This window comes from Protopterus annectens, chromosome 9.part0 (assembly GCF_019279795.1).
Source record: "Protopterus annectens isolate FY-2018-M chromosome 9.part0, PAN1.0, whole genome shotgun sequence".
NCBI lineage: Eukaryota > Metazoa > Chordata > Ceratodontiformes > Protopteridae > Protopterus > Protopterus annectens.
This window is the reverse complement of record NC_056743.1, coordinates 861,112,980-861,140,161: the sequence shown is the minus strand read 5'-3', so window position 1 is coordinate 861,140,161 and position 27,182 is coordinate 861,112,980. Positions and strand designations below refer to the sequence as shown.

The 27,182-nt window shown below is 38.2% G+C and overlaps 1 protein-coding gene across 1 annotated transcript in view; it reads right to left on the bottom strand.

The window, feature by feature from the left end:
• Positions 1 to 25,850, bottom strand: part of LOC122810598 (E3 ubiquitin-protein ligase RING2-B-like) — a 211,834-nt gene extending 185,984 nt beyond the window's left edge. The window contains exons 1-2 of the mRNA XM_044082174.1: positions 25,724 to 25,850; positions 22,958 to 23,207 (exon numbers count right to left, since the gene is read on the bottom strand). Of these exons, the coding sequence (XP_043938109.1) occupies positions 22,958 to 23,207; positions 25,724 to 25,850 (377 nt within the window). The remainder of the gene's footprint in view (positions 1 to 22,957; positions 23,208 to 25,723) is intronic.
• Positions 25,851 to 27,182: the final 1,332 nt, after the last annotated feature.

Sequence of the window (27,182 nt, the reverse complement as noted above, 5' to 3'; positions counted from 1 at the left end):
TCACAGAGAGGCCCATCACAGTGATTCCAAACAGCTGGTAGAATCATCACAATAAGTTATCTCCATGGCCATGTTAAATGCTAATAAGGCATACTTTGAAAGAGGCTTATGCTAATCAACCACGTGCTCTCAACCGGAAATGCTCTGGTGCATAATTAACACAGCCAAAAATACATGTTTATGCACGAATTCTAACAGAAGATACTGCATTGCAGAAATGTCTGGGAGTTTAGCAGCAAGACAGTGCTGGTGGGGTGTGTGCACGCGTGCATGTGTACATGTCTGCAGAAGTGGTCTTAGGAATGGGTGAATGTTCGAGTGCAACCATGAAACAGAGCAGGTGGGGTGTGTGTCACGTGTAAATTCAGTGTCTGTATGTGTGCGACTACCTGTGACCAGGTATGGTGGTGGTGGTCTTCAGCAACAGACTACCTTAGGTAACAGGTCATATACAGTTTTTTCTGGTGTGTGTGTGGGGGGGTGTTTGGAAGTAAGCACCAATGAACCGCATACAGTAACCTGGAAAGATATTGCAAGGCTTTAATAAGTAGTAGTGTCAGTGGCTCAACAGGTAGCACACACACATTTTGTGCTGAAAGACCAGAAGGCTATGGGTTCTACTCCCACACCAGGTGCTAGGATTGCTTTCCCAATACTGATACTGCAGTGCCACACAAGGATGGTGCTGCACTCCTGAGTGTGCCATCCTCTGGAAGAGAACTTAAACAGATGTCCCATTTGCCACAGTTGGTGTTAGCTTTGGTAGATGTAAAAGATCTACTGTGGGAAATGTGACTCAGAAGCATGATTAGCCAAATTGAGAAAATACCTTATTATCAGTGATTACTAAACAAGAGGCATCCAAGTTCATGATATGCATGGTTAGATCACTGTAGAAATAACCTGCAATGCATATACATAATAAATTTACCACAGATGGGAGTATGAATTACCAATGGATGCCCTAAAGGATTTTTTTTCAGATGACCTGAAATGCAATATTAGCACCACAGTGCAGTAATACTGTTATCATGGTGAAAATGTTCTTCCCTATAAAATGATGCGAGAGGATTACACTATTCCTTTATGCCACTGTCATCAGTCATGGGGATTCTACCATAACAGTCTGTAAACATGTTTTACATTGTGTTTGTAAGATTAACAAATGAAAGTTCTTCATACAAGACTAATAAATGAAGTACTTTCTTTGTACTGCTTTCATACACCCATGAAATTAGGCTAGTGTGTATGTGCACTCTTTGTGGACTTGCTTCCTCAAGACTAGACTAGAGTGGCAGGGCCTGAACCTCAAGACTAGACTAGAGTGGCAGGGCCTGAACCTCCTCATGTTAAGTTCTTGTGGCATGACTATGCCAATACTCTTGGAATGGGATGGGTGATTTGGTACCAGTCACTCAATTGCACTCCTCTTTGGCTGGGTTCTCTAGCAATGGAGTCGTGAAAAGAGCTCAGATCACCCAAGGCCTAGTCAGGGCTCCATCTCTTTATGCCAAGGAGCTCATGCAGGCCTCAACCTTTTCAGCAAATAGATACCTTTAGGGATGTGTGACTGTACTCTCTCTTGCTTGCTCTACTGCCATGGAAGTGCCAAAGAAAACAAAAAAATGCTTTTCAGGAAGTCTGAAAGAATCTTAAAAACTTAAATCAAATTGAGCAAAACTGCAATGAAATAAATATGATTTTTTAATTTTTACTCAAACTTCTCACCACACAGCTATAAGATTAATTATTACAGTATTCTCTAAACACAGCCCTGAATGTTGTTAAACTGTCATGCAGCAAAACACAGCAGCTGAATTACAGACATGTTACCATCAAATCCTGGCAGTGTGACAAAAAACTGTCTGCCCAGGTAACACAGTGGTTTTGGTGTGCTGTTAAAGGATGCATAGGATGATGGAGACCTTCCTGTTAACACTGTCTGACAGCCTACTATCTCCACTATCTCCTGGGCCTCTGCAGTTGTGTGAATTTGAAGCTGGGGGGGGGGGGGGACAAAGACTCACAAGTAAAAGCACAGTAGTAATTTAAAATATACAGAAGGTAAGTAACAAGAAGCAAGCATGCAGTAAAATGATAGCATGTGGAGGACAGCAACAGTTACTGTATGTAACCTGCAGCAGAAACTTTGTTAACCTGTAAAGATACCAAATTGTAAAATTTTCTGAAATTAAGCACTGGTGTAGATGCTTCTGTAAATGAAGATTTACTTACTAGTGCTTCAGAGGCAGTTGTGTGGTATGGGTGGTTTCACTGAATACGACCAGTGAAATATCATGGCATGCATTCTAAACAGGTGAGCTGCACTGCTCCATTCAAGCCAAAAGAAACAAGGACAGACTACACACATCATTTTGGCCTTGCTCTTACCTTAGTCACACCACTGAATTTGCAGCATTTAGTGCCATGATTAAGTGCACGAAATATGAGACAATAACTAGCATAAGAAATGCAAAACAATGCTTTTCTTATTCAGATGATTTTTTTTCTCACTTAAATTTAAGTGAGACTTACAGCTAATGGTGATTACAAGCCAGCTTTCCAGCAGGCAGGATTGTCACACTTGCTTATCTGTGTGCCAATAGGTGTTACTGAGTTAAATAGAACAGCAACATTCTCTCATCCCCAAAGCTATAAATTCTACATCACCCTTTAACTTGACAGTGAACCACACAGGAAGAGAAGGAGAAACCGTGGTTGCAATTTTTAAGAGAAAGTAATCATACCCCATTTACTCTGTAGACTGCAATCAAACTGACTAACCCTATATCTCAAGATACTGCCATCAAACCGACTAACCCCATATCACATGAGGAATATGTTAAGTCACCAATAATTCTCCCAAATAGCAAAACATCAAGGCCAGCTGTATAACCACAAATGTCAACAAAATTATAAAAGAAACCTTAAAATCCTCCTAAGGGCCATTTTCAAGAAATGATCAATTCTAACACCATACCATTCATTCATGAAGAGTACAGGACAACAGCTGTTCCTACACCAGGTGAAAACCATCTAGTAATATAAATCTACAGGATTTATTTCATTAACTCAGAGACAAAAGTTGTATGCCAAATTCTTATCTCACAGGAGACCATTTCTTCTGCACCTTACCTTACCTACTCCTCCCAAAGTTGGTTATTTTCCTCTGGTCTACCTCTCAGCTGCTGTGCGTCCCTGGCTTCAGAGTCCATACTTTAATTAAGCTGTCCAACCTGCCTGTATTGTCCTCCAGTGGGAAACTGCCCTGTCGCTGCTGACCAACGTCCTTCACCCACCATATCTTCTACTGTCCATTACCTAAACTGAGGAAATGAACCTTAACCTCCCTGTGCAACAGTCCCTCTAAGAAGAAAAATAAAACAAAAGAAACTGTCCAACCTGCCTGTATTGTCCTCCAGTGGGAGACTGCCCTGTCGCTGCTGACCAACGTCCTTCACCCACCATATCTTCTACTGTCCATTACCTAAACTGAGGAAATGAACCTTAACCTCCCTGTGCAACAGTCCCTCTAAGAAGAAAAATAAAACAAAAGAAACTGTCCAACCTGCCTGTACTGTCCTCCAGTGGGAGACTGCCCTGTCGCTGCTGACCAACGTCCTTCACCCACCATATCTTCTACTGTCCATTACCTAAACTGAGGAATTGAACTTTAACCTCCCTGTGCAGCAGTACCTCTAAGAAGAAAAATAAAACAAAAGAAACTGTCCAACCTGCCTGTATTGTCCTCCAGTGGGAGGCTGCCCTGTCGCTGCTGACCAACGTCCTTCACCCACCATATCTTCTACTGTCCATTACCTAAACTGAGGAATTGAACCTTAACCTCCCTGTGCAACAGTCCCTCTAAGAAGAAAAATAACAAAAGAAACTGTCCAACCTGCCTGTATTGCCCTCCAGTGGGAGACTGCCCTGTCGCTGCTGACCAACGTCCTTCACCCATCATATCTTCTACTTTCCATTACCTAAACTGAGGAATCGAACCTTAACCTCCCTGTGCAACAGTCCCTCTAAGAAGAAAAATAAAACAAAAGAAAGTATGTGCTCCTAAATACAAGTGACTGTTTTAAATCTATATCTGTTTAGATTCTCCAGGATTTTTTTATGTACACTCCCCTAGCTAAGTCGACCAGCAGCCCAAGCCTTTCCTTAACTTCTTGCTTGCCCTCTCCTCTTGTGTCCTCTGTTCTTTAAACATATCTCCTTCCCCCCTTGTACTTTCCCAGCCCTGCTACCTTCCATAAGAAGCTACTCTTTACTATATAACATTTTTCCTCTAGGTGGCGCCCTTCTCCCTGTCTTACCCCACTGACTCAAAACACATCCCTTAGACTTGCAGTTTTTTTATAAATTGTAGAACTGCTGCCCCTACATCTTTTTCTTTCCTTCTACCTGTACTCTAATTCACTTATTTTTCCCTGTCTACTGTCCCTACTACCTAGGCCTTCACCTTCCACCCATTCCCAAACTTACCTTACCAAGTCAGCTCTCCACCGATAGTTTTTCCTTGGGCTCTCTCCTTCAGTGGCTCTACCCGTTCCGTTCGCCCTGGGGGCTCACTCCGCTCCCCTACGCTACCCCCAAATCTCACCCACCCCCAGTGCATTTACCTTTATAGTCACCTGAAACTCATTTCCCCTCAGCCTATCCCATTTTGTTGCCCCTCCCCTCCTAGCTGCAATTCAATTAGTTACCCCTCCCCCTCTCTATCCCTTACCTGACTACACTCTCGCATATACTTCTCTTCCTTACATCTCCAAACTCTCCCCATTTACTCTGCCTCCTCTTCTAAAATCTATCCTACTCTATTCATCCATGTCTCTTCCACATCAACTCACCTCCTTTACATGTATTCTTCTCCTAATAACTCTCTATAATGCAACCTCCTATTCCTCCACCAAACTACCCTCCTCATTCTCCCTCCCCTCCACCTCTCTCCCTTCCCCACCCTTTGACACTCCACTTTTATTTAATATCCCCCTCCCTACTTCAACCAAACCCATTTCATTACTTTAAATTAAAACTCCTTACAGTTTCTTTAAAACCTCTTGCTACCAAATCAAAACTGTATCTCCCTCTAACTTCATGTCACAATCCAAAAGTTTCTCCTCCTCTCTCCCTTTTCTTGGCTTGCTCTAGCAGGTGACATCCACCCCAACCCTGGGCCCACATCCAGTAATAATCTCTCTCCCACTACTTCCTCTATTAGAAACGGCCATAAATACCTTAAGTTCATTACCATTAACACCCAGAGTATAAATAACAAAATAACAAACTTCCATGCTTGGCTAAAACACACTGTACCTGACATAGTAGCAGTCACAGAAACCTGGCTAAAACCACACATTACTAACTCTGAGATTATACCACCTGGCTTCCAAGCTCTTCGATTCGACCGCCAAAACAAAAAAGGAGGTGGTGTAGCCTTAATCTACAACTGCCTGCTGAATCTCTGCTCTTACCAGAATCTCATTCCTCAGTTTAATAATGCCGAATTAATCATAGGAATCCACAAAATGAACAACTTAGTATCTGTATTATAGCCATCTATATTCCCCCTGGTGACAACACTTTCACCCTAGAGAATATTCTCTTATGGGCTTCAAACAACATCAAACTTGAGACTTGCATTCTAGGTGATGTCAACATCGACTGGAATAAAATTAATAACAATACTCCCACTCTATCCATCAATCTTTATAATTTTACTCAACTAATAAACAACATTACCAGACCTAACAAAAACAACCCCCCAGGGTCCATCCTGGACTGGATCTTAGTCAGCCACCCTAATAAGATCTCTGACTCTGGTATACTACCTCACTCAATAAGTGATCATCTTCCAGGCTTTACTCACCGAGCTGCCCAACACCTCCCTCACCAACAGCAATATGCCCACACTTGTAACCTCACTAACTTCAACCCTTCTATATTTTCTGAAACCCTTAAACTAACAAATTGGGATATCCTAAAAACTCTTCCTCTAGATGAAGCCTTAGAAGTCTTCAATACCACCTTCCTTAGAATCCTAAACTCCCAAACCTCGAACAAAACAAATAAAATACAACTCTGCCCCTTGGCTAACTAAGGACACTAAAACTCTCATGCTACAAAGGGACAAAACATGGAAACTCTACAATAAAAATAAACACCCAGCTACACTCTTTCAATTTAAGCAACTCTGCAATCTAACCAAAAAACTCATCACTAAAGATAAAAAATCGTCCTACACCAAACTACAGTCTAGCCTCTCAAAAAATTCTGGAATTCCATCAACTCCCTTTTACACCCCAGTACTAAATCCAATCCCTGTCCCAACAACAAGACCGACACAGAAATAGCAACCCTTTTTAACTCCTCCTTTACTAACTCTATAGCTGAACTTACTAAAACCTTCACCAAATCCACCCCCTCCCCTACCCCTAAACCTACTTCCCCCTCCTCTTCCCATTCCTGCTCCCCTAAACCCCCTCACACTTTTTATCAAAAACCTGTGTCAACCACATGTATCAAAAAACTTCTTTCCAAACTCAAGCCATGCTCCAATGCCCCCGACAATATCTCTTCACTCTTTCTCAAGCTCGCTGCAGATGGTATCGCCATACCCATGAGCATTTTCATCAATGCATACATCCAGGAATCTTATGTTCCCAAACTATGGCGAGCTGCCTACATCCTGCCCCTTCATAAAGGAGACAAAAATAATAGCATTTCTAATTTCCACCCAATAGCCATTCTTTCCCCAATTTCAAAAGTCCTTGAAAAATGTATCCACCTGCAACTCATGCCCACCTCGTCAATAACCAATTCCTCACCCCTACTCAACACGGTTTCAGTCCTGGCCACAGTACCATTACTGCTCTCCTCTCTTTCTTAGACATTGTCAACCTTGCCCATGACTCTGGAGATATTGTCTCTACTGTCCTTCTAGACCTTTCCAAGGCATTCAACACTGTATCCCACACACTCCTTAATCACCTTTCTAACCTCAATCTATCCCTAGATTCCCTTTCTTGGTTCAAAAGTTATCTCTCAGATAGATCCCAAGCTGTGAAATGGTAAACAGGTACCTCTACCTTCCTTCCTACCCCTACCGGTGTTCCACAGGGTTCTATTCCGGACTAATGCTCTTTAATGTCTTCATCAATGATTTTCACTCTGCAATTCCAAACTCTCAAATAGTGCAATATGCAGATGACTCCACTTTAGTCTGCTCAGCCTCTAGCCTTCCCGAGCTCCAGGCCAAGACACAATTGGCCTTCACAATTACAGAGAATTGGATGCTTCAAAACCATCTCTCCCTTAAATGCCAATAAATCCCATATCATTATTTTCTCCCTCTCAAAAGCCCTCCCACTTGATAAGCACTCTTTCAAGATCACCAGCCTCTCCCACTCCTCAATAGAAGTTACTTGTGCCAAACTACTTGGTGTTACCATTGATGAACACCTGAAATTTAATACTCATTCAACTAAACATAAAAAAATCCCATCAGAAGCTCGGTATGCTTTATAAAAACGCTCCCTTTCTATCATTAGCTACAAGACAAACCCTCGCCTCCACCTTCCTTCTACCTTCTCTATTGTATGGTGCTCCTCTTCTAACCAACCTCACAGCTTCTATCTCCTCAAAACTATAAAGTTGCTACAACAAAATCGCCAAATTTGCTACTAACTCTACTCATTCTACACACCATTGCATCTCCCTCCATAGTCTTCAATGGCTAGAACTCCCTAATCATCTTAACTACCTCCAACTTACTACTGCCCACAAACTAATTTTTAAACCCACTGCTTGCCCTGCACTATCTAATATCTTGCCTTTCTACACTCCTCTCAGGCCCGTAAGATCAGCTCACCAAAATCTTCTTTCAGTGCACAAACCTAAACGACCCCCTGGCCACCTACTACTTTCTTATACTATAGCAAAAAAATGGAACTTGCTTCCTCCCCTGCTTAAGAATCACTACAAGCCCTGAACAATTCAAACTGGAAATGTAATTGTATACTTCCTGCCTAGATCCTATTATGTCCCCTTTTCATGATTCTCCCTCCTGCCCCTCTTCTTCCAACTCTTTCTTTAGCTCCCCACCCTCAACTTTTTTATCATTTTTCCCCTGTATAAACTCTATGTAAATATTTTTGATATCTTCACTTCCCCACTGCATATAATGCCTCTTCTTGCAACTGTATCTTTGACCATTACCGTAAAATCTATCTTTCACCACAAACATAAAATTAATCTTTGTCTAACTGTTCTTTTTTTTCCCTCCTCCTGGCATTTCTTCTCCTTTATTTCTTTGCATCTCCTTTTTCCTACACTTCTCTTCTGATTTACTTCATTTGCATTTCATATGTATGTGTATTTTTTCTGTGTTAACAATACAATTGTATAAAAATTTTATTTTTACTTGCTTGTAAATTGTTTAAGTGTGCAATGTGTTAATAATATGGTGCTTTTCTCCCCGGGCCTCCACTGAAAACGGGCTTTCGGGCCCAGTGGACATCCCCGGTTATCAAACTGGAAATAAATAAAAATAAATGTGTTATGGGTGTTCAACTGTAGACTACCCGAAAAGTTTACCAACTCATATCCAAGTAATCATGTACACCCCCACTCCATCAGTAGCCATTATGGCACACTTCAAGCAAGCTTGCAGTCCTGGTGGGGACTTATCTTTAGGCTTTACTTATTTCTGCATCCCTGCATTCTTCATACATACCGTTCAGGCATTACAATGTGCTAAAGTATAATTTAGCACAACTTTCTCAAACCCTTTCCCCTCTATTACAAGGCATAAAAAAAGACTGCCCTCTGCCCTCACTTTATTTCTATTAACTAATGTGCCTCTCATACAAGTCGTATGGCAATCCCCATACTTAGAAGCCTAACAGCAACATGAGTTACAAGAAAAATATCCTTGCATTTGCAAATGTCTACCTTATTGTCTCATTGGACCCAGTACACATTGCTAATACAGTGAGTGATATATACTGAACAAGTTCCAGTTAGGTTCATGTCAAAAACTAAGACTAAGACTGAAACGCTGGAAATCAATAAATTAATGGGCAAAAGACCTTAAGAACAGAAGGCAGCTACAGCTTTTAAATGGTGTCTTCTTGAAATAGTTAAGCATAAAGCTACATTCGCCCACTGGAATGATGCTGGAAATCAACCACAAACATCTGTGGTGAAAATACCTTGAAAGGTACATGACTGGAAAAGACTTGATTTATTGTTTCTTGAAAGTATAAATATAATTTACATCAACAACCAATCCCAATGTGTTAAAACTCTTATGGCACATACTTAAATCTCTTTTGCTGGCTTCAAAAATTCAGAAGTTGATTATGCAACTTGTATGGAAGAGCAAAAGGAAAACTCCACCCTCTCCTACAGTTTAACTCAATCCTTTGGTTTCTTTTCTCCCTACAATATGGTTCCAGTATTCTGTAGGTAACAGAAATCTGCTTGAACTCTTGCACTGGAATCAAAGGGAAAGCCCACCTACTTTTTTTTTAAACTTAACTTCTCACATACTTTGCAGAGGAATTTGTCTCCGCCTTCATGACATATAGACACAGTTAAATCTGTAGTTCACCCTGTCAGGTACTGCTGTCAATTTTACATGGGCAATTAATCCTGCTAATGTCAGAAACACAGCAACTAATATAAAAAAAAAACTGGAACTGTTTTCTACCGTTTTTATTAGAGATTAGGAGAACTTAACACTTCCCTTTCATAGCAAAACAAAGCAATTAGATCAGTCAGGGATTTAAAGGCAGTTGTCACCTATTTTGACAAACTTGCACGGCAGCAACAAAATGCTGAAATGCTAAGCTTTAAATGTTGGTTATTTGTAAAGGTTTATATGTTAAGACAAATGTAGTATCAAAGATTTATGTGATATTTAGAGCAAAGTCAGAAAATCAGCACATTTACCATTTTCAAGCCCCTCCCCCCCAGCACACTGGATAGAAATGCAGAAAGAGAGAGACAAGTGGCAACCCTATCAACTAGATGCACTGAAAATTTTCATTTACACTTTTCTGTAACATCCTTCCAGATGGGGATGCATTTCTGGTATACTCAGAACTAGTGACTCGTAATTACAGCTGTCATTTACACATTTATATATACTAGGACAGTATGACGTGTTAGGTACTCATATATATTTAACATTGGTACATTGATTCAGTATTTAATATTTTAACAACATGAAGGGAAGTTGTACATGTATTGCATAGGCGACTTATACATATTGAAGTTTATAATGAGAGGTTAACTTGATTAATAGTTTTACAAAAAACTTTTCCTACTTTCAATAATTGATATGATGCGGGAATTTTGTTGGGTACATGTGTGGGTGCACTTATGTACCTTTGGTTGAATTCAAGTTTAAGTGTAAGAGAAATTTCACACTGTTTGATTTTATTACTGTTTTTGTATTTTGAATGAACAGTGATGTCTTTTTAAAAACAGCTGACAGTTAATCATGTGATTTGATTTACTATTTAAACCTGAAGGGTAATTTGTGTGTAACTATCTGATGAAGTTGCTGTAGTACGGCAATGAAAAGCGCTTCATAATAAACTGCATCAGACTTTTTTACTTGGTGCTTCCCAGAGTCTGTTGGATACTTAGTTTATTTTTTTGTACAAGTTTCATACTCAGAACTATGGTAAGAGACTCCCATGGACTCTGAGTCAGTACTTACAATGGCAGACTGCATAAGCATTTTGAAGTCCACAAATGAAATATGACCACTGCTGGCAACCACAATATACAGCTGAATTTACTTTAAGACAAGGAAGTAAGAAGTACTTAACTGTGTTGAAATGCGCGCACACACTCAGAGACATGCATTTAAACGCAGTACTGCATTCAACATACAGTATTCTACATCCTACATACATTTTTATGCACTTGTACACGCGCGCACACACACAGATAATATATATCGGTGTGTGTGTGTGTGTATAAATATATATATATATATATATATATATATATATATACACACACACACACACACATATATATATATATATATATATATATATATATATATATATATATACACACACATACACACACACACAAAAAAACCTGACAAACTGCAAACAAAGAAACTATTAAATGTACAAACAAAAACTTCAACAGCAAAAATAAAAATTCAAAAACCACAAAGATAAACGAAACTGATATTTGAGTGCGCTTTCGTTCTTTATTGTACAATAACTTCTTCAGAAAATGAGTCCACAATATTAGGAAAGAAATATAAACAGAGAAGGGCAATAAAATTAGTAACCACCAATAGCAATTGTTCAGCCCTGTTACATCATGTCAGTGTAGCATTCACCTAGAATGGTAATAAGATTCATGAATAAACATGCAAGGTAGCCAGGAAATGTAAGAGAAGTGGAGAAGTCAGTAATTCCACTTCAAGGCACATTTCAAATTAATGTTATCATTTAAACCTGGAGTGTAATCAGCTCCCAGTAGGAGCTGCCATTTGAGCTCCCTCACTTCAAGTAAAGTAGCATAGTCTCCAAAAAATAAGTCCACTTGTTCTAACACAAAGAACAGGAATTTGTCAAAAGTAGCACATGAAACAAAATGTCTAGCTAAAGCATTCCTGGAGTCTTGTCCTCTGATCGCACCATAGTGTTCCTTCATGTGATCTGAATGTTTCCTGCTAGTTTTACCAATGTAGAATGAATTGCAGGAACTGCAGACTGCTGCATAGACTAAGTTAGTGGATTTACAGTCAAAATGATGCGAGAAAGTAACTTTATAGTTATTGTGGGCAAAAACATTATAGTTTCCTTTCAAAATGTATTTGCAGCAGACACACTTTCCACAATCAAACATGCCTGCTGGATCTGTATTGTTTTTTACTGCATTCAGCAAAAAGGCAGTCACGGTTTTCAACAGAATTTCTAATAGTTCGGGTCCTTTTGTAGGAAAATAGAGGTGCATGACCCAAAACACTTGAGAGATCATCAGAGCTAGTTACAATGTTACAGTTTTGTGAAATGATTGCCCGTATGCCCCACATGTCCCTAGAGATTGGTATAGGGAAACAATGTTCTGTCTTGCCCCTCTGTAGCATTGTTCCGTTTCTGGTTAAATCCAAACCTAATAATAGGTTTGAATTTAGTGCATCTGTCTCTGTAAACTCCAGAGGCAACAGAATGAATGAGACTTGCAGGGTAGTGTTTCTGCAGGAAAAGTTGGCTCAACAGTTGCATTTCATGTAAAAAAGCGCGTCATCACTGACTAGTCTGGAAAGTCTGATGAACTAGCCCTTAAAACATTTTTCTTCATGTAATAAGGGTGTGGACTGGTGAAGTCCAAATAATTGTTACGGTACGTTTCCTTTCTGTAGATGTTCGATGAAATGCATTTTTTAACCACTGAAATGCAAGTGTCCAAAAAAGAAACAACTGTACCACAACCAGATTTAACAAACTTTAAAAATGAAATACTGTCATCCATCCTCTGTAAGAAAGCATCTAAATTAGCTTGTGAAGCAGTCCACACAAAAAACATATCATCAATATAACGGAAATATAACAAAGTGTTCTGAAATCCTGGCAGATTAATCAGTCTCCATCTCCCACATGGATAGCACCAAATTAGTATAAGCAGGGGCCATTTTTGACCCCATAGCTACCCCTTTAATTTGTTGGTAAACGTTGCTGTTAAAATGGAAGAAGTTGTTACAATCTCAGTCAGAACACTAATAAGCATAACCGTATTTTGACTAGTATGTGCATATTTAGTTAAGTAACCCTTTACAAAGTTTAGGCCCTCCTTATGAGGAATGTTAGCATATAAAGAAACATCTAGGGTAACAAAAATGCATTCATCAATGTTTAGATTAGCTTGGTAAATCTCATTTAAAAAATGCCAGGAGTCTTTGATGTAAAAAGGTGTGTGCTGCACTATAGGATTTAAAACACTGTCTATGTATTCTGAAATCCTTTCTGTTTTGGTGCGTTTGTTTGATATGATAAGCCTGAAAGGAGGGTGCTGTGCATTTTTATGCACCTTAGGGATGCCAAAACACTTACCTAGGCTAGGATTGTTAACTTGTAAACATTGCTGCTCTTCTAAAGTTAAGTATTGATCATTTTCAAGTGATTCTAACAATGTATCTATTTTATCAAACTGTTGTACAAAGTCCAGAGAAACAGACCTGTAATATTCATTGTCCTGCAAGTCCCTTTCTATTTGTGTAACAGTCTATTTGTTCCATTAAAACTATCCCAGTACCTTTATCTGCACGCATAATTCTAAGGGACTTGTCAGCAGAAAGTGTTTTGAGAGCCAGAGATTCTTCCCTAGTCAGGTTAAACCATTTGTCTTGGTTCACTGTATTACACAAATCTCTTATGTCTCTTTCACATACATTAAGAAAAGTGTACAAAGTGTTATCTAATGGAGGGTTAAAAAAACATTTTCTTTTTAGCTTCCCTATTTCTAAATCTGACTGCTTTTTATACTATTTGTTTGCTGACTGCCTGGGGTGACTGCGAGCTAGTTTCTGATTTTATTTTTATGAACTGTGTTATAAGTAGATTGAGAGTCAGTTATGCCAGTATTGTCATCATTATTAAAAGCAAAAAAACTTTTTAAATTCAATTTTCTCACAAACAAGCGTAAGTCAACCAGTACATCTGCAACAGCAGCTCTCTGAGCTGGTATGAAGGTAAAACCCTTATTTAACAAGGACAAGTGGTGTGCAGGAAAATTTCTGGTAGTGAGGTTAAACACAGCATTATTCTGTACATCATTTGCAGTAGTATTATTCATAGGACAGATATCTTGATTCAAATGTGTGTAAGGCACAAAAGGATTTGCTGTGTTAGAATCACATGGGAAGTGTTGCTGAAAAGTAGAAGAATTGCTCTCTCTGTGGTCATGGTTATTAGGGACAGTAACATTAATAAAGGAATTTGAAGTGTCAGCAGTAGTAGTATGCTGCTCTATAGAAGTCACTGAAAATTCCTCGCTGTACTCCGTGTCATCATAGGTCTCCCCAAGTCTCTGAATCTGTTGTTGCCTCGTCCTCTCATTCCCCCACCCCCTCTTGTTCTCACTGGACCTCCACCTCTGGCTCCTCTGTGGGGGTAGAACATTATTCTGTCTGTAGTTATATTCCCTGCAGGTAAAAAAGGCTGAGGAGATGAATTTAAATCTTGCACCATCTCTGTTGTATTCCCTGCAGGTAAAAAGGCAGAGGAGATGAACTTAAATCTTGCACCATCTCTGTTGTGCTGTTACTGTAAGCAGCTGGGCGGGGTGTTGGAGGGGGGAGAAGCTGGCTGCAGTCTGTAATTATGAGGAGCACTATTCCTAAGGTGTGAATCAGGCTGAAAATAGGAATAGTCAACAAACCTGTGTGAAAAAGTGGGTCCCCTTTGAAATGGCCGAGAATAATTTCTGTTATCAGCCAGGTTAGGAGAGACAGGATAAGCTGTCCTGGAGTTATATTGATGCAAATCTCTCCTTAATTTACTCTGTTTGGTTCTGATTATTTCTGCTACATGCTTAGATATTTTGTGTGCAATATTGTCATTCACAAAACTGGAACATTGTCACTAGCTCTGATGATCTCTCAAGTGTTTTGGGTCATGCACCTCTATTTTCCTACAAAAGGACCTGAACTATTAGAAATTCTGTTGAAAACAGTGACTCTGCCTTTTTGCTGAATGCAGTAAAAAACAATACAGATCCAGCAGACATTTTTGATTGTAGAAAGTGTGTCTGCTGCAAATACATTTTGAAAGGAAACTACCATGTTTTTGCCCACAATAATTATAAAAAGTTACTTTCTCACATAATTTTGACTGTAAATCCACTAACTTAGTCTATGCAGCAGTCTGCAGTTCCTGCAATTCATTCTACATTGGTAAAACTAGCAGGAAACTTTCAGATCGCATTAAGGAACACTATGGTGCGATAAGAGGACAAGACTCCAGGAATGCTTTAGCTAGACATTCTGTTCATGTGCTACTTTTGACAAATTCCTGTTCTTTGTGTTAGAACAAGTGGACTTATTTTTTGGAGACTATGCTACTTTACTTGAAGTGAGGGAGCTCAAATGGCAGCTCCTACTGGCAGCTGATTACACTCCAGGTTTAAATGATAACATTAATTTGAAATGTGCCTTGAAGTGGAATTACTCACTTCTCTTACATTTCCTGGCAACCTTGCATGTTTATTCATGAATCTTATTACCATTCTAGGTGAATGCTACACTGACATGATGCAACAGGGCTGAACAATTCCTATTGGTGGTTACTAATTTTACTGCCCTTCTCTTACTGTTTATATTTCTTTCCTAATATTGTGGACTCATTTTCTGAAGAAGTTCTTATACAATAAAGAACAAAAGCGTGCTCAAATATCAGTTTTGTTTATCTTTGTGGTTTCTGAATTTTTATTTTTGCTGCTGAAGTTTTTGTTTGTATATATAAATATATATATATATATAAATATATATATATATAAATATATATATATATATATAAAGATATAAATATATATATATATATATATATAAATATATATATATATACATATAAATATATAAATATATATATATACATATAAATATATAAATATATATATATACATATAAATATATAAATATATATATATATACATATAAATATATACATATAAATATATACATATATATATATATAAATATATATATATACATATATATATATATATAAATATACATATATATATATATAAATATACATATAAATATATAAATATACATATATATATATATAAATATACATATATATATATATATATAAATATATAAATATATAAATATATAAATATATATAAATATATATATGAATATATACAAATATATATATAAATATATGCAAATATATATATAATTATATATAAATATATATATATATATATATATATAAATATATAAATATATATATATATATATAAATATATATATATATATATATATATATAAATTTATATATAGATATATATATATATATATATAAATATATATATATATATATATATATATATATACAGACATACATTCCATTTTGATTTGTTTTTCTTTAAAGGACATGAAGTACACACACAGGCATATAATCTAGTTCTCGGTTACACACACACACACACACACACACACACACACACACACACACACACACACACACACACAATATGGGTGCATACAATTCGTTATTTATAACACAGTTAACATTGCAGAGTTAAGCATTATTAACGTATACATTATAGTAAATGTTGCTTAATGTTTTATTTATTCACTGTCACACATTGGCTATGTGTTGAACATGCAATCTTTGTCAGTGTCTTTATGTCAGTATTCTTTTTTTGTATTGCTAAGTGCACTTATTACTTTTTGCCAATATAGCCCAAGTCGTGGCTGATAAGGGTCCTGGGACCAGTTCACTTTCCTGGTTACAAAAGTATAAATAAATAGAAAAGGGGGGGGGGGTAAACATGACAGAAATAATTAAGGAACTTCTGCATCATTCATGAGACAGAAACAAACTTCCCACAGCAAGGATCATTTACTGCAATGAGAGTTTTCATACCTCAGTATGAGAGCGTGGGGGAGGTCTGTCAATTCTTTTAGAACTGCAAAGCCTGCTATTTACCTACTTTATCTTGCTGGAAGTAGTTAACAGCTATTTATAGAACAGAACAAGCTCTGTCAGACACAATAAGGCTCAGTCAGGGAAACACATTAGTAGCTCTGTTACAGAAGCTGTGTTTAGAAGACAGTGCTTCACAGTCCTGCCATTCTATCTTAATGGCATCTGAAAACACCACCACTTCCTTATGTCTAGCATGATTCATATAAAAGGACTTGAAATGTATTCTGGGAGGAAGGAAAGAAAGCAAGAAAACAAGACCACGTTACCAAAGCAGGCCCCATCAGCTGCCATTTTTAGGGAAACACATTAAAGAGTGATTTTGAGGCATTAAAATGTATTTTTTTATTTATTTTTATTTAACATTTGTTTACTGGGAATGTCCAACTGGGACAGACTCCTTTTTCAGTGGAGGCCTGGGGAGAAACAATGTCTTTGGAATGTGTGAGGCACTGGAGCACCTAATACACATGAACACAGGGAGGTCTTGCAGACTCTGCACAGAAGGTACCCCAGCCAATTATCAAACCGAAGAACCTCTTGTTGTGAGAAGACACCACCAACTCCTGCACCACGCAGATCACTGGTACACAGACTGACTCGCACACTCTTGCACCTCCCTGCACCACTATGCTGCCAAAAATTACTCGGAAAACAGACACAAAGAAAAAAATAAATCACTTTTTAAGTTCTAAGGTGGAATTCTCCTTTATGGAGGGAGGGGCCACAGATGCCCTGAAAATACTGATGTGTGTGTCAGCCCATATGATCCAACGAACAACAGCCACCTACTAACCAACCCCTCAAGGCACAGTTGAAATTAAAGAACAAGTTAAGTACATCTCCCTTAGCAGTGTGCTGGTAAAGTTCACGGTTACCAAATGAACTCAGATGCTCTCACTGCCTTAATGCTTCACATTTAGCAGTTAAACAACTAAGGAAGATAATGGGTTATAAGCACATATTAGTATTAGTTACGGGTGCACAATTATGGGGTCCAGTAGATTGTGGTTTGCCTTATGGCAAAACAAAACAAAAAAACAAAAAAAAAAAAAGGCATTCAACTTCTTTCACAAGTTGTATAAAAAGAGGAAGCAGTGTCTACAGTGGCAAACTACTTATCAGGGAACATAAAAATACTCTTTCATAACTTCCTCAAGTTTCTCAATAAGTGTATGACCCCCCACCAACTAAGCACTGCCATACAAGTGTATAGGTCAACTGAGGTGACACCCTGAACACATCTAATATTTACTTATTTAAGCTAAAGCCAAACATTTAGTTGAATCTTTATTTTCTTAAAGAACACACTGACAATAAAACTCACAATTTCCATATTCTATTAAGATGGCTACTGCATGCCCTCAGAATATGGGAGCACTGGTTACATCTTGCTAACAAAGGATATTGAATTTTAGCTTGCAGTTTAATGTAGCTGTGAGTGTTTGCCATGGATGTAAACCAACAATATTTAATAAGCATGATGTAGCCTGCTAACAAAACAGTCACTAGTATATGTGAGGAGTAAATCCAAAAGTCTACGTACCAAAGGAATAATGCTGAACGCTTTATTTAACAAAACACGTTTTCGCGGTGTACCAAGTCACCGCTTCCTCAGAACAAAACACCAAACAAGTGAAAGTTAGAGAAGGGCAATAAACCAGAAACGGAACAATGCTACAGAGGGGCAAGACCAAACATTGTTTCCCTATACCAATCTCTAGGGACATGTGGGGCATACGGGCAATCATTTCACAAAACTGTAACATTGTCACTAGCTCTGATGATCTCTGAAGTGTTTTGGGTCATGCACCTCTATTTTCCTACAAAAGGACCCGAACTATTAGAAATTCTGTTGAAAACCGTGACTGCCTTTTTGCTGAATGCAGTAAAAAACAATACAGATCCAGCAGGCATGTTTGATTGTGGAAAGTGTGTCTGCTGCAAATAAATACATTTTGAAAGGAAACTACAATGTTTTTGCCCACAATAACTATAAAGTTACTTTCTCGCATCATTTTGACTGTAAATCCACTAACTTAGTCTATGCAGCAGTCTGCAGTTCCTGCAATTCATTCTACATTGGTAAAACTAGCAGGAAACTTTCAGATCGCATTAAGGAACACTATGGTGCGATAAGAGGACAAGACTCCAGGAATGCTTTAGCTAGACATTCTGTTCATGTGCTACTTTTGACAAATTCCTGTTCTTTGTGTTAGAACAAGTGGACTTATTTTTTGGAGACTATGCTACTTTACTTTAAGTAAGGGAGCTCAAATGGCAGCTCCTACTGGCAGCCGATTACACTCCAGGTTTAAATAACATTAATTTGAAATGTGCCTTGAAGTGGAATTACTCACTTCTCTTACATTTCCTGGCTACCTTGCATGTTTATTCATGAATCTTATTACCATTCTAGGTGAATGCTACACTGACATGATGCAACAGGGCTGAACAATTCCTATTGGTGGTTACTAATTTTACTGCCCTTCTCTTACTGTTTATATTTCTTTTCTAATATTGTGGACTCATTTTCTGAAGAAGTTCTTATACAACAAAGAACGAAAGCGTGCTCAAATACCAGTTTTCTTTATCTTTGTGGTTTCTGAATTTTTACTTTTGCTGCTGAAGTTTTTGTTTGTATATAAATATATATATATATATATACATACATATATAAATATATATATACATATATATATATATATATATATATATATATATATACATATATATATATACATACATATATATATATATAAATATATATATATATATATATGCACAGACATACATTAAATTTTGATTTGTTTTTCTTTAAAGGACATGAAGTACACACACAGGTATATAATCTAGTTCTCCGTTATACACACACACACACACACACACAAACACACACACACACACACACACACACACAATATGGGTGCATACAATTCGTTATTTATAACACAGTTAACATTGCAGAGTTAAGCATTATTAACGTATACATTATAGTAAATGTTGCTTAATGTTTTATTTATTCACTGTCACACATTGGCTATGTGTTGAACATGCAATCTTTGCCAGTGTCTTTATGTCAGTATTCTTTTTTTGTATTGCTAAGTGCACTTATTACTTCTTGTTATTTTTGCCAATATAGCCCAAGTCGTGGCTGATAAGGGTCCTGGGACCAGTTCACTTTCCTGGTTACAAAAGTATAAATAAATAGAAAAAAGGGGGGGGTAAACATGACAGAAATAATTAAGGAACTAGCAAAGCATTTTAATTCTGCATCATTCATGAGACAGAAACAAACTTCCCACAGCAAGGATCATTTACTGCAATGAGAGTTTTCATACCTCAGTACGAGAGCGTGGGGGAGGTCTGTCAATTCTTTTAGAACTGCAAAAGAATCCCCTTACAAACGCCTGCTATTTACCTACTTTATCTTGCTGGAAGTAGTTAACAGCTATTTATAGAACAGAACAAGTTCTGTCAGACACAATAAGGCTCAGTCAGGGAAACACATTAGTAGCTCTGTTACAGAAGCTGTGTTTAGAAGACAGTGCTTCACAGTCCTGCCATTCTATCTTAATGGCATCTGAAAACACCACCACTTCCTTATGTTTAGCATGATTCATATAAAAGGACTTGAAATGTATTCTGGGAGGAAGGAAAGAAAGCAAGAAAACAAGACCATGTTACCAAAGCAGGCCCCATCAGCTGCCATTTTCAGGGAAACACATAAAAATTGTAAAAGAAGCACTTGAGTGATTTTGAGGCATTAAAATGTATTTTTTTATTTATTTTTATTTAACATTTGTTTACTGGGAATGTCCAACTGGGACAGACTCCTTTTTCAGTGGAGGCCTGGGGAGAAACACTCCAGACGCATGTCTTTGGAATGTGTGAGGCACTGGAGCACCTTTAGGAAATACACATGAACACAGGGAGGTCTTGCAGACTCTGCACAGAAGGTACCCCAGCCAATTATCAAACCGAAGAACCTCTTGTTGTGAGAAGACACCACCAACTCCTGCACCACTATAAAGCAATGACTTTCGGCTTTTCCTGATTAGGAGTTGCCACAGCAGATCACTGGTACACAGACTAACTGGCAGTAGAGTTTTTATGGTGTTGAGTTGCCAGCCCAGTGACCAACCATCACAGAAGGCATGCACACTCTTGCACCTCCCTGCACCACTGTGCTGCCAAAAATTACTCAGAAAACAGACACAATGGAAAAAATAAATCACTTTTTAAGTTCTAAGGTGGAATTCTCCTTTAAGAAACTTCTGAATTAAAATACTGCTTATGCCAACATAGTGGAGGGAGGGGCCACAGATGCCCTGAAAATACTGATGTGTGTGTCAGCCCATATGATCCAACGAACAACAGCCACCTACTAACCAACCCCTCAAGGCACAGTTTGAAATTAAAGAACAAGTTAAGTACATCTCCCTTAGCAGTGTGCTGGTAAAATTCACTGTTACCAAATGAACTCAGATGCTCTCACTGCCTTAATGCTTCACATTTAGCAGTTAAACAACTAAGGAAGATAATGGGTTATAAGCACATATTAGTATTAGTTACGGGTGCACAGTTATGGGGTCCAGTAGATTGTGGTTTGCCTTATGGCAAAAAAAAAGGCATTCAACTTCTTTCACAAGTTGTATAAAAAGTGGAAGCAGTGTCTACAGTGGCAATCTACTTATCAGGGAACATAAATATTCTTTCACAACTTCCTTAAGTTTCTCAATAAGTGTATGACCCCCACCAACTAAGCACTGCCATACAAGTGTATAGGTCAACTGAGGTGACACCCTGAACACATCTAATATTTACTTATTTAAGCTAAAGCCAAACATTTAGTTGAATCTTTATTTTCTTAAAGAACACACTGGCAATAAAACTCACAAATCACACATCAGTCAATTTCCATCTTCTATTCATGCAACTAAGATGGCTACTGCATGCCCTCAGAATAGGGGAGCACTGGTTACATCTTGCTAACAAAGGATATTGAATTTTAGCTTGCAGTTTAATGTAGCTGTGAGTGTTTGCCATGGATGTAAACCAAGAATGTTAATGGTCAAATGTTTTGGGAATGTAAATTGGTGCAGAATATCTGAGGATATGCAGTCCATTTGGTTAAAAAAATCCTATGGGAGGCTCCCCTGTCCTTAAAATTCACATCCTTTTAATGTTAACATCTAGTTACATGCTACATCATAAGCAACAGCAAAACAGATATCGAAAGGGATAAAATGCTTAGATTTCCACAGGATCATAAGAGTCCAGAAGTGAACTGTTATCTATCTGTGAAAAAAGTGTGCTACAGCTTTTAAAATACTCTGCGCTCCTACACTTTTTTTCTGTAGCTAGTAGTACATCAGTTCAACTTAAGCTCCACGTACTACCGGGGATTTTGACAAAATCATACTGATCATAAAACTTACTCGTTGTGTGTACTTTTTTTTTTCAGATCCTAATCTGCTTCATTCTTTCTGGCTTACTCCAATGCCCCTTGTCCCCTGCTAGGTCTACCAGCCTCTCCTACAGCTCCTAGATCATCTCCATTATAAGTCTGGAGCTGGAGCTGGAGCTGGAACTGAACCTAAGCCCATGGGTGGGGGGGGGGATGTTGCCACTGACTGATTCAACAGGGGGAACTTTTCACTTATAGCCTACCCTTTGGCTTCTCCTTCCCCCATGTTTAGATGTTTACATCTGTGCATCTGTGGGCTATTCCTCTGTATAGAATACTCCCTGCAGGGAACACCTAAATGAAAGCCCATCTCTCCCTGCCAGTACCCAAGACAGCTGTGCAACTAATCAAACTCAGACTGCCTGTGCCATAGTCAGGACTTTATTTCTTTATGGCACCAAACATGTTCTTGACATGTATATCAAAAATTCACTTCTAGTGCCCCTCAACAGTCACCTATTTGACATCAGTGACTACAATATATAAGCTTGGTTATGATAGTTGATTTAATTCATAATCAACTAAGTTATAAAAGCCTCATGTATATTGTTACTATTCAGTGGATGTTAAAGGTTTTCTTTCCAAGTCATCTGTTACTCATTTTGGTTTGCTACAGCTATTATATACTGTTTGCAGTCTATTTAACTACCTTGAAAAAACACAGTTCATGCAGCAATCAAACTGTACACATTTTTGCTTCTGAATGCACGGTTGTAAACCTGGTGCAGGTCATGTATGCTAGCAACAGACCTTTATAATTACACCCACCATCCATCTGTAGTACCTGTGCATGGCCTGCATTTTAAGGCCTTCTTCAATACTGCTGCTAAGTGCCTGCTGGTTGTGCAATCGGCTCAGTCTTTGCAATACTCTGTCCTGGTGAGCCTCATATTCATCCCTGCTAGGATAAATCTTTGAAATCAAGGCATCAAAGTTCGGATCAGGTCTCAGGGACCGCTTTGAAACAAGCTTCTTACGACATGTTGGGCATTCTTTGTTTCTGCAAAACAAATAAATTATTTTGTCCTCCCTTTCTTAAGCAAATAGAAATTCTATGAAACTAACATTTCAGACAGCCAAGTTAATATAAACCAGTTAAAAAAAATAACAGTTAAAAACAGTTTTAAGAAGCTCACTACAAAGAAAAAAAATGTTACTGCAGTTAAAAGAATCATGCCAGAAGTGTACAAAATGCTTTCTTCATTCATTCAAACAGATCAGTTCAGTCACAGTTTAAGCACAAATTATACTGGTCAAGCAATACGTTCCATCTCTGCTGCTCTCACTACTTTTTTGTAAAAGGAAGCCCTTTTCAACCCTATTTTGATGGCCTGTCAGTTTACTAACAGCAAATCTACCAAATACAGGTAGATCGACCAAAAGCCAAAGAAACAACTTCTACAGACAAAGGAGTTGGCTCTTCTCCTCTCTTATGCGACCTCAGACTAGGTCTATATAAATATGGATGGCGGGGTGCCCACCCCTACAATTATTTTACTATTTGTAGAAAATTGTTTCAGCATTTTTTTTTTTTGTTTTACCTACGTGTATTCAGTAGACTTTGTTAATATACTGACATGCTTCTATGCTTTGAGCTAAAATGTAACTTTTAAAAGTGCCATAAATGCCAGAAAATGAAGACTGAATACCTGCTGTTTGCATTCTCTGTGGGGATGTTCACATCACTCAGACAATTGCTTCTAATGAATAGAAGACAAGAGTAAGGGGCTGATTATGATAGGAAAAGTAAAAATTCAAGGTGCAGAGGAAGAAGAAATATTCAAACAAAAAGGTAAATGCTGAACAGAAACACAGAAGCAGACAGCTAACAACATTGGAGACAAATCATACAGCTCCCTAAATATGCAACTACAGTGAGCAGATACTGCATCCTTGCTTGAAAATTTCTACATTAGTAATATTACAAGCCAGTAAGAATGACTACAATGTTCCCAGCTTTGGTGGAGAGATGTGCAGATGAGAGGGTCACCTGAGCATATTTATGGAGGTGTGATAAGCTGGCAGAATTTAAGTTGAAAATACAAGGGCAGCTAAGGAAACTTGCCCCAGGGATAGGGGAACTGACAAAAGTGTTACTTCTTTTAGAGTACACGAAAATAAGAAAAGATGGGGAAAAATAATAGGATCAGTAACACTGGTCTTTAAAAAGGCAATAATAAGACAGTGGAAAACACACAACATGCCAAAGATAGAGGAAGCAAAGAAGATGATAAAATAGCAACTAGAGAAAAAAGAGATGTCATATGAATGGAGGAAGATGGAGTAGGAAGAAATGGGACACAAAGGAGAAGGGGAAATGTTAGATGACAAGAGAGGAAAGGCAATTAAGAGATCCCCCTGGGCTCTCAGCAGCAAAAGGGCTGGAATAAAAGCAGAAAAAACAATGCCTCAGACAGACAAAGACTAAGAATGGAAAGAGGATTATACTTATAAAGCAAGAGTGTGGTCTGCAAAACCCTGATATAGTACAGTAGTGACAGGTACACAAATACAACTCTGAGCCTGTTCCAGGACAAACAAAAACCTCCCACTACTCAAGAACACATAAGCATACAAATATTAATTCACAGGAGGCCATATGAATAGAAACTCATAACCAAGGTGTAAACATTGTGGGTACTTTTATTAATTTTACAAATATGACACTGTTGATTGAAAAGACCATAAACAGTTAAGTTACACTAAATACATAAGGGTAGCAAACTATAATCCCAAACAAATTATATGCAATCTGCCAGTGTTTACTAGTTACCAGAAAACAGATATATGTAAAAGCTGCTAATCTGAAAATAGGGACCAAACATATTGTTAACATGCAACTATAAGTTTGTTGAATACTGTGTAACCGCCAATACTGGGCTGACTGTGTACAATATAATTCCATAATTTCTAAACTACATTAGTTTTTACACACGTAAAGCAAGTAGGTCATCCACGGGCAAACATATTAACTGTATCATGCATGTTACTTGCAAAATGTAACATACGAGAGTCGTTGGCTATAAACAAACACTTGGTGGAAAAAAGCTGCTGGACTTTATCTGTGATCCTTCCTATTTCCCTTCCAAAGGTGGAGCTGAGAAAGGTATAGCTGTCAGAACCCAGCTTACAAGGAGACGCCAAGACTCTCAAGGGTACAGCAATCTGTATACCAGAATGATTGCTTACTGCAGGGGGGGGGGGGAGTATCATGAAGCAGAGCAGCCGCTGGTAGTCCCAGGGGCTTACTATCATGTATTTCAAGTTACAGTCCACAGTAGTCCTTGTTCAGGCTGTGCAGGAATAAAGCACATAAAAATAGAAGCTTATGCATAGTTTCTATTGGCCTGGCTTTGGCAAAGACATAAAAGAACAATGCAAGAATTGTGAACAGTGGAAGAAAGATGGCAAGGCAGGAGACAAAGCCATGACTGCTTTGGTGTCGGACTCTTACACAGGAACCATTCTAAAAAGAGTCACCAAAGACAATGTGGGTTCTCTTAGTAATCCAAGCACCACAGATAAGACATACATCACTGTAGCTGCATACCATAATACCAGGTACCCTGAGATGGCAGCTCTGGTTTTGAATGAGGAAGGAAAGGTGGAAAATGCTCCAACAGTTCAGCACAACGGATTTTCACAGAAAGCAGTGACAGATGATGTGATAACTTCATGTCAGACCTGCTGACCTGGCTAGTGAAAACACTGTGGGGTGAAGCAGTTAAAAGACATATTCCTTACACACACTAACTATCCATAAACAAACAGTATGGTGGAAAGATTTAATTCTGCCTTTAATATTTTACTTTTTATTTTCATTTTACATTTGTTGACTGGGCTAGTCCAACTGGATGTATGTCCATTTTCAGTGGAGGCCCGGGGAGAAAAGCTCCACAAGTTTCAATAAAATACACAAAGACAATGATATTTACAAAGACATTGGAACTTTACAAGGTTTAGGCACACATTGCATGTCTTGTGATATAACATTTGAGTAGGAAAAAAAAAAACAACTGCAGCAGTTCTTAGTGTTACTAATGCCAGTATGTATAAGGACACTAGTAATTAGAAAGTAACACAAAAAACTTGTGTATCATCCAGAAGGCAGTCACAGACCCGTTTATGCTGCCAACTAACAAACATCTGCAGTGGAAAAAAAAGAGTACCTGACACATCATCTCTTTGCATACCTATAGTCAACAAGTTTTCTCACCATCTAAATTACTTCATAGTCACAGGAGAAGTGCAAATGTAGAACACAAGTGAACCAGAACAAAACGGCTACTTCAGTCACTGTTTTCACAGAATCAAAATCAGTCCAGGATAAAGCAAAACTTCTTCTTTAGTCCACAAGACAGAGAACAACGAAATGAGCGCTTTCACGTATTCACCACACGCTTCATCAGATTTTTTTTTTTTTTTTAGTCACAGGAGAAGGTGTGAGCCCTAGACCAGCTGTGATAAATGGAAAAGTGAAAGCAATTCTGTAAGGACACTGTTGTGGCTTATTTCCTCAATTTCAGGAGCAAGCTGAGGGAGCTCTTAAGATTGGTACAGGAGCAAGGAGCAGCTAAGCAAAGCACATCAACAACAAAAGACAGCCACAGAATACAGATGGACAAAAAGAGATGGTGCTTTTTCCTGTACAAAAGAACAAGCTGCAGGCAGCACTGGAAGGGTCCTTTCTTTGCTGTTAGAAGGGTGAATGATGTAACTTAAGTAAAAAAGTTATTAGGCAAGAAGCAGAAACAAAATCTTTAAACAGTTACCCTGATCAAGCCCTACCATGCTAAGCACACTAATACTCAGCATCTGCAATGAGTTATAGAAATAATGTGAGGGAGATTGTACTGAAGATCTTATCAGTGATGCTCAGGAACCATCTCCTACCTATCCAGGTTCAGGAAATCTAAGTAATATTACAAGGATTTGGGGACAAGTTAACTGCTAAGTGATGGTGTACCCAAGTGGTGGAGCACCATAAAGACACCAACAACCAGACGGAC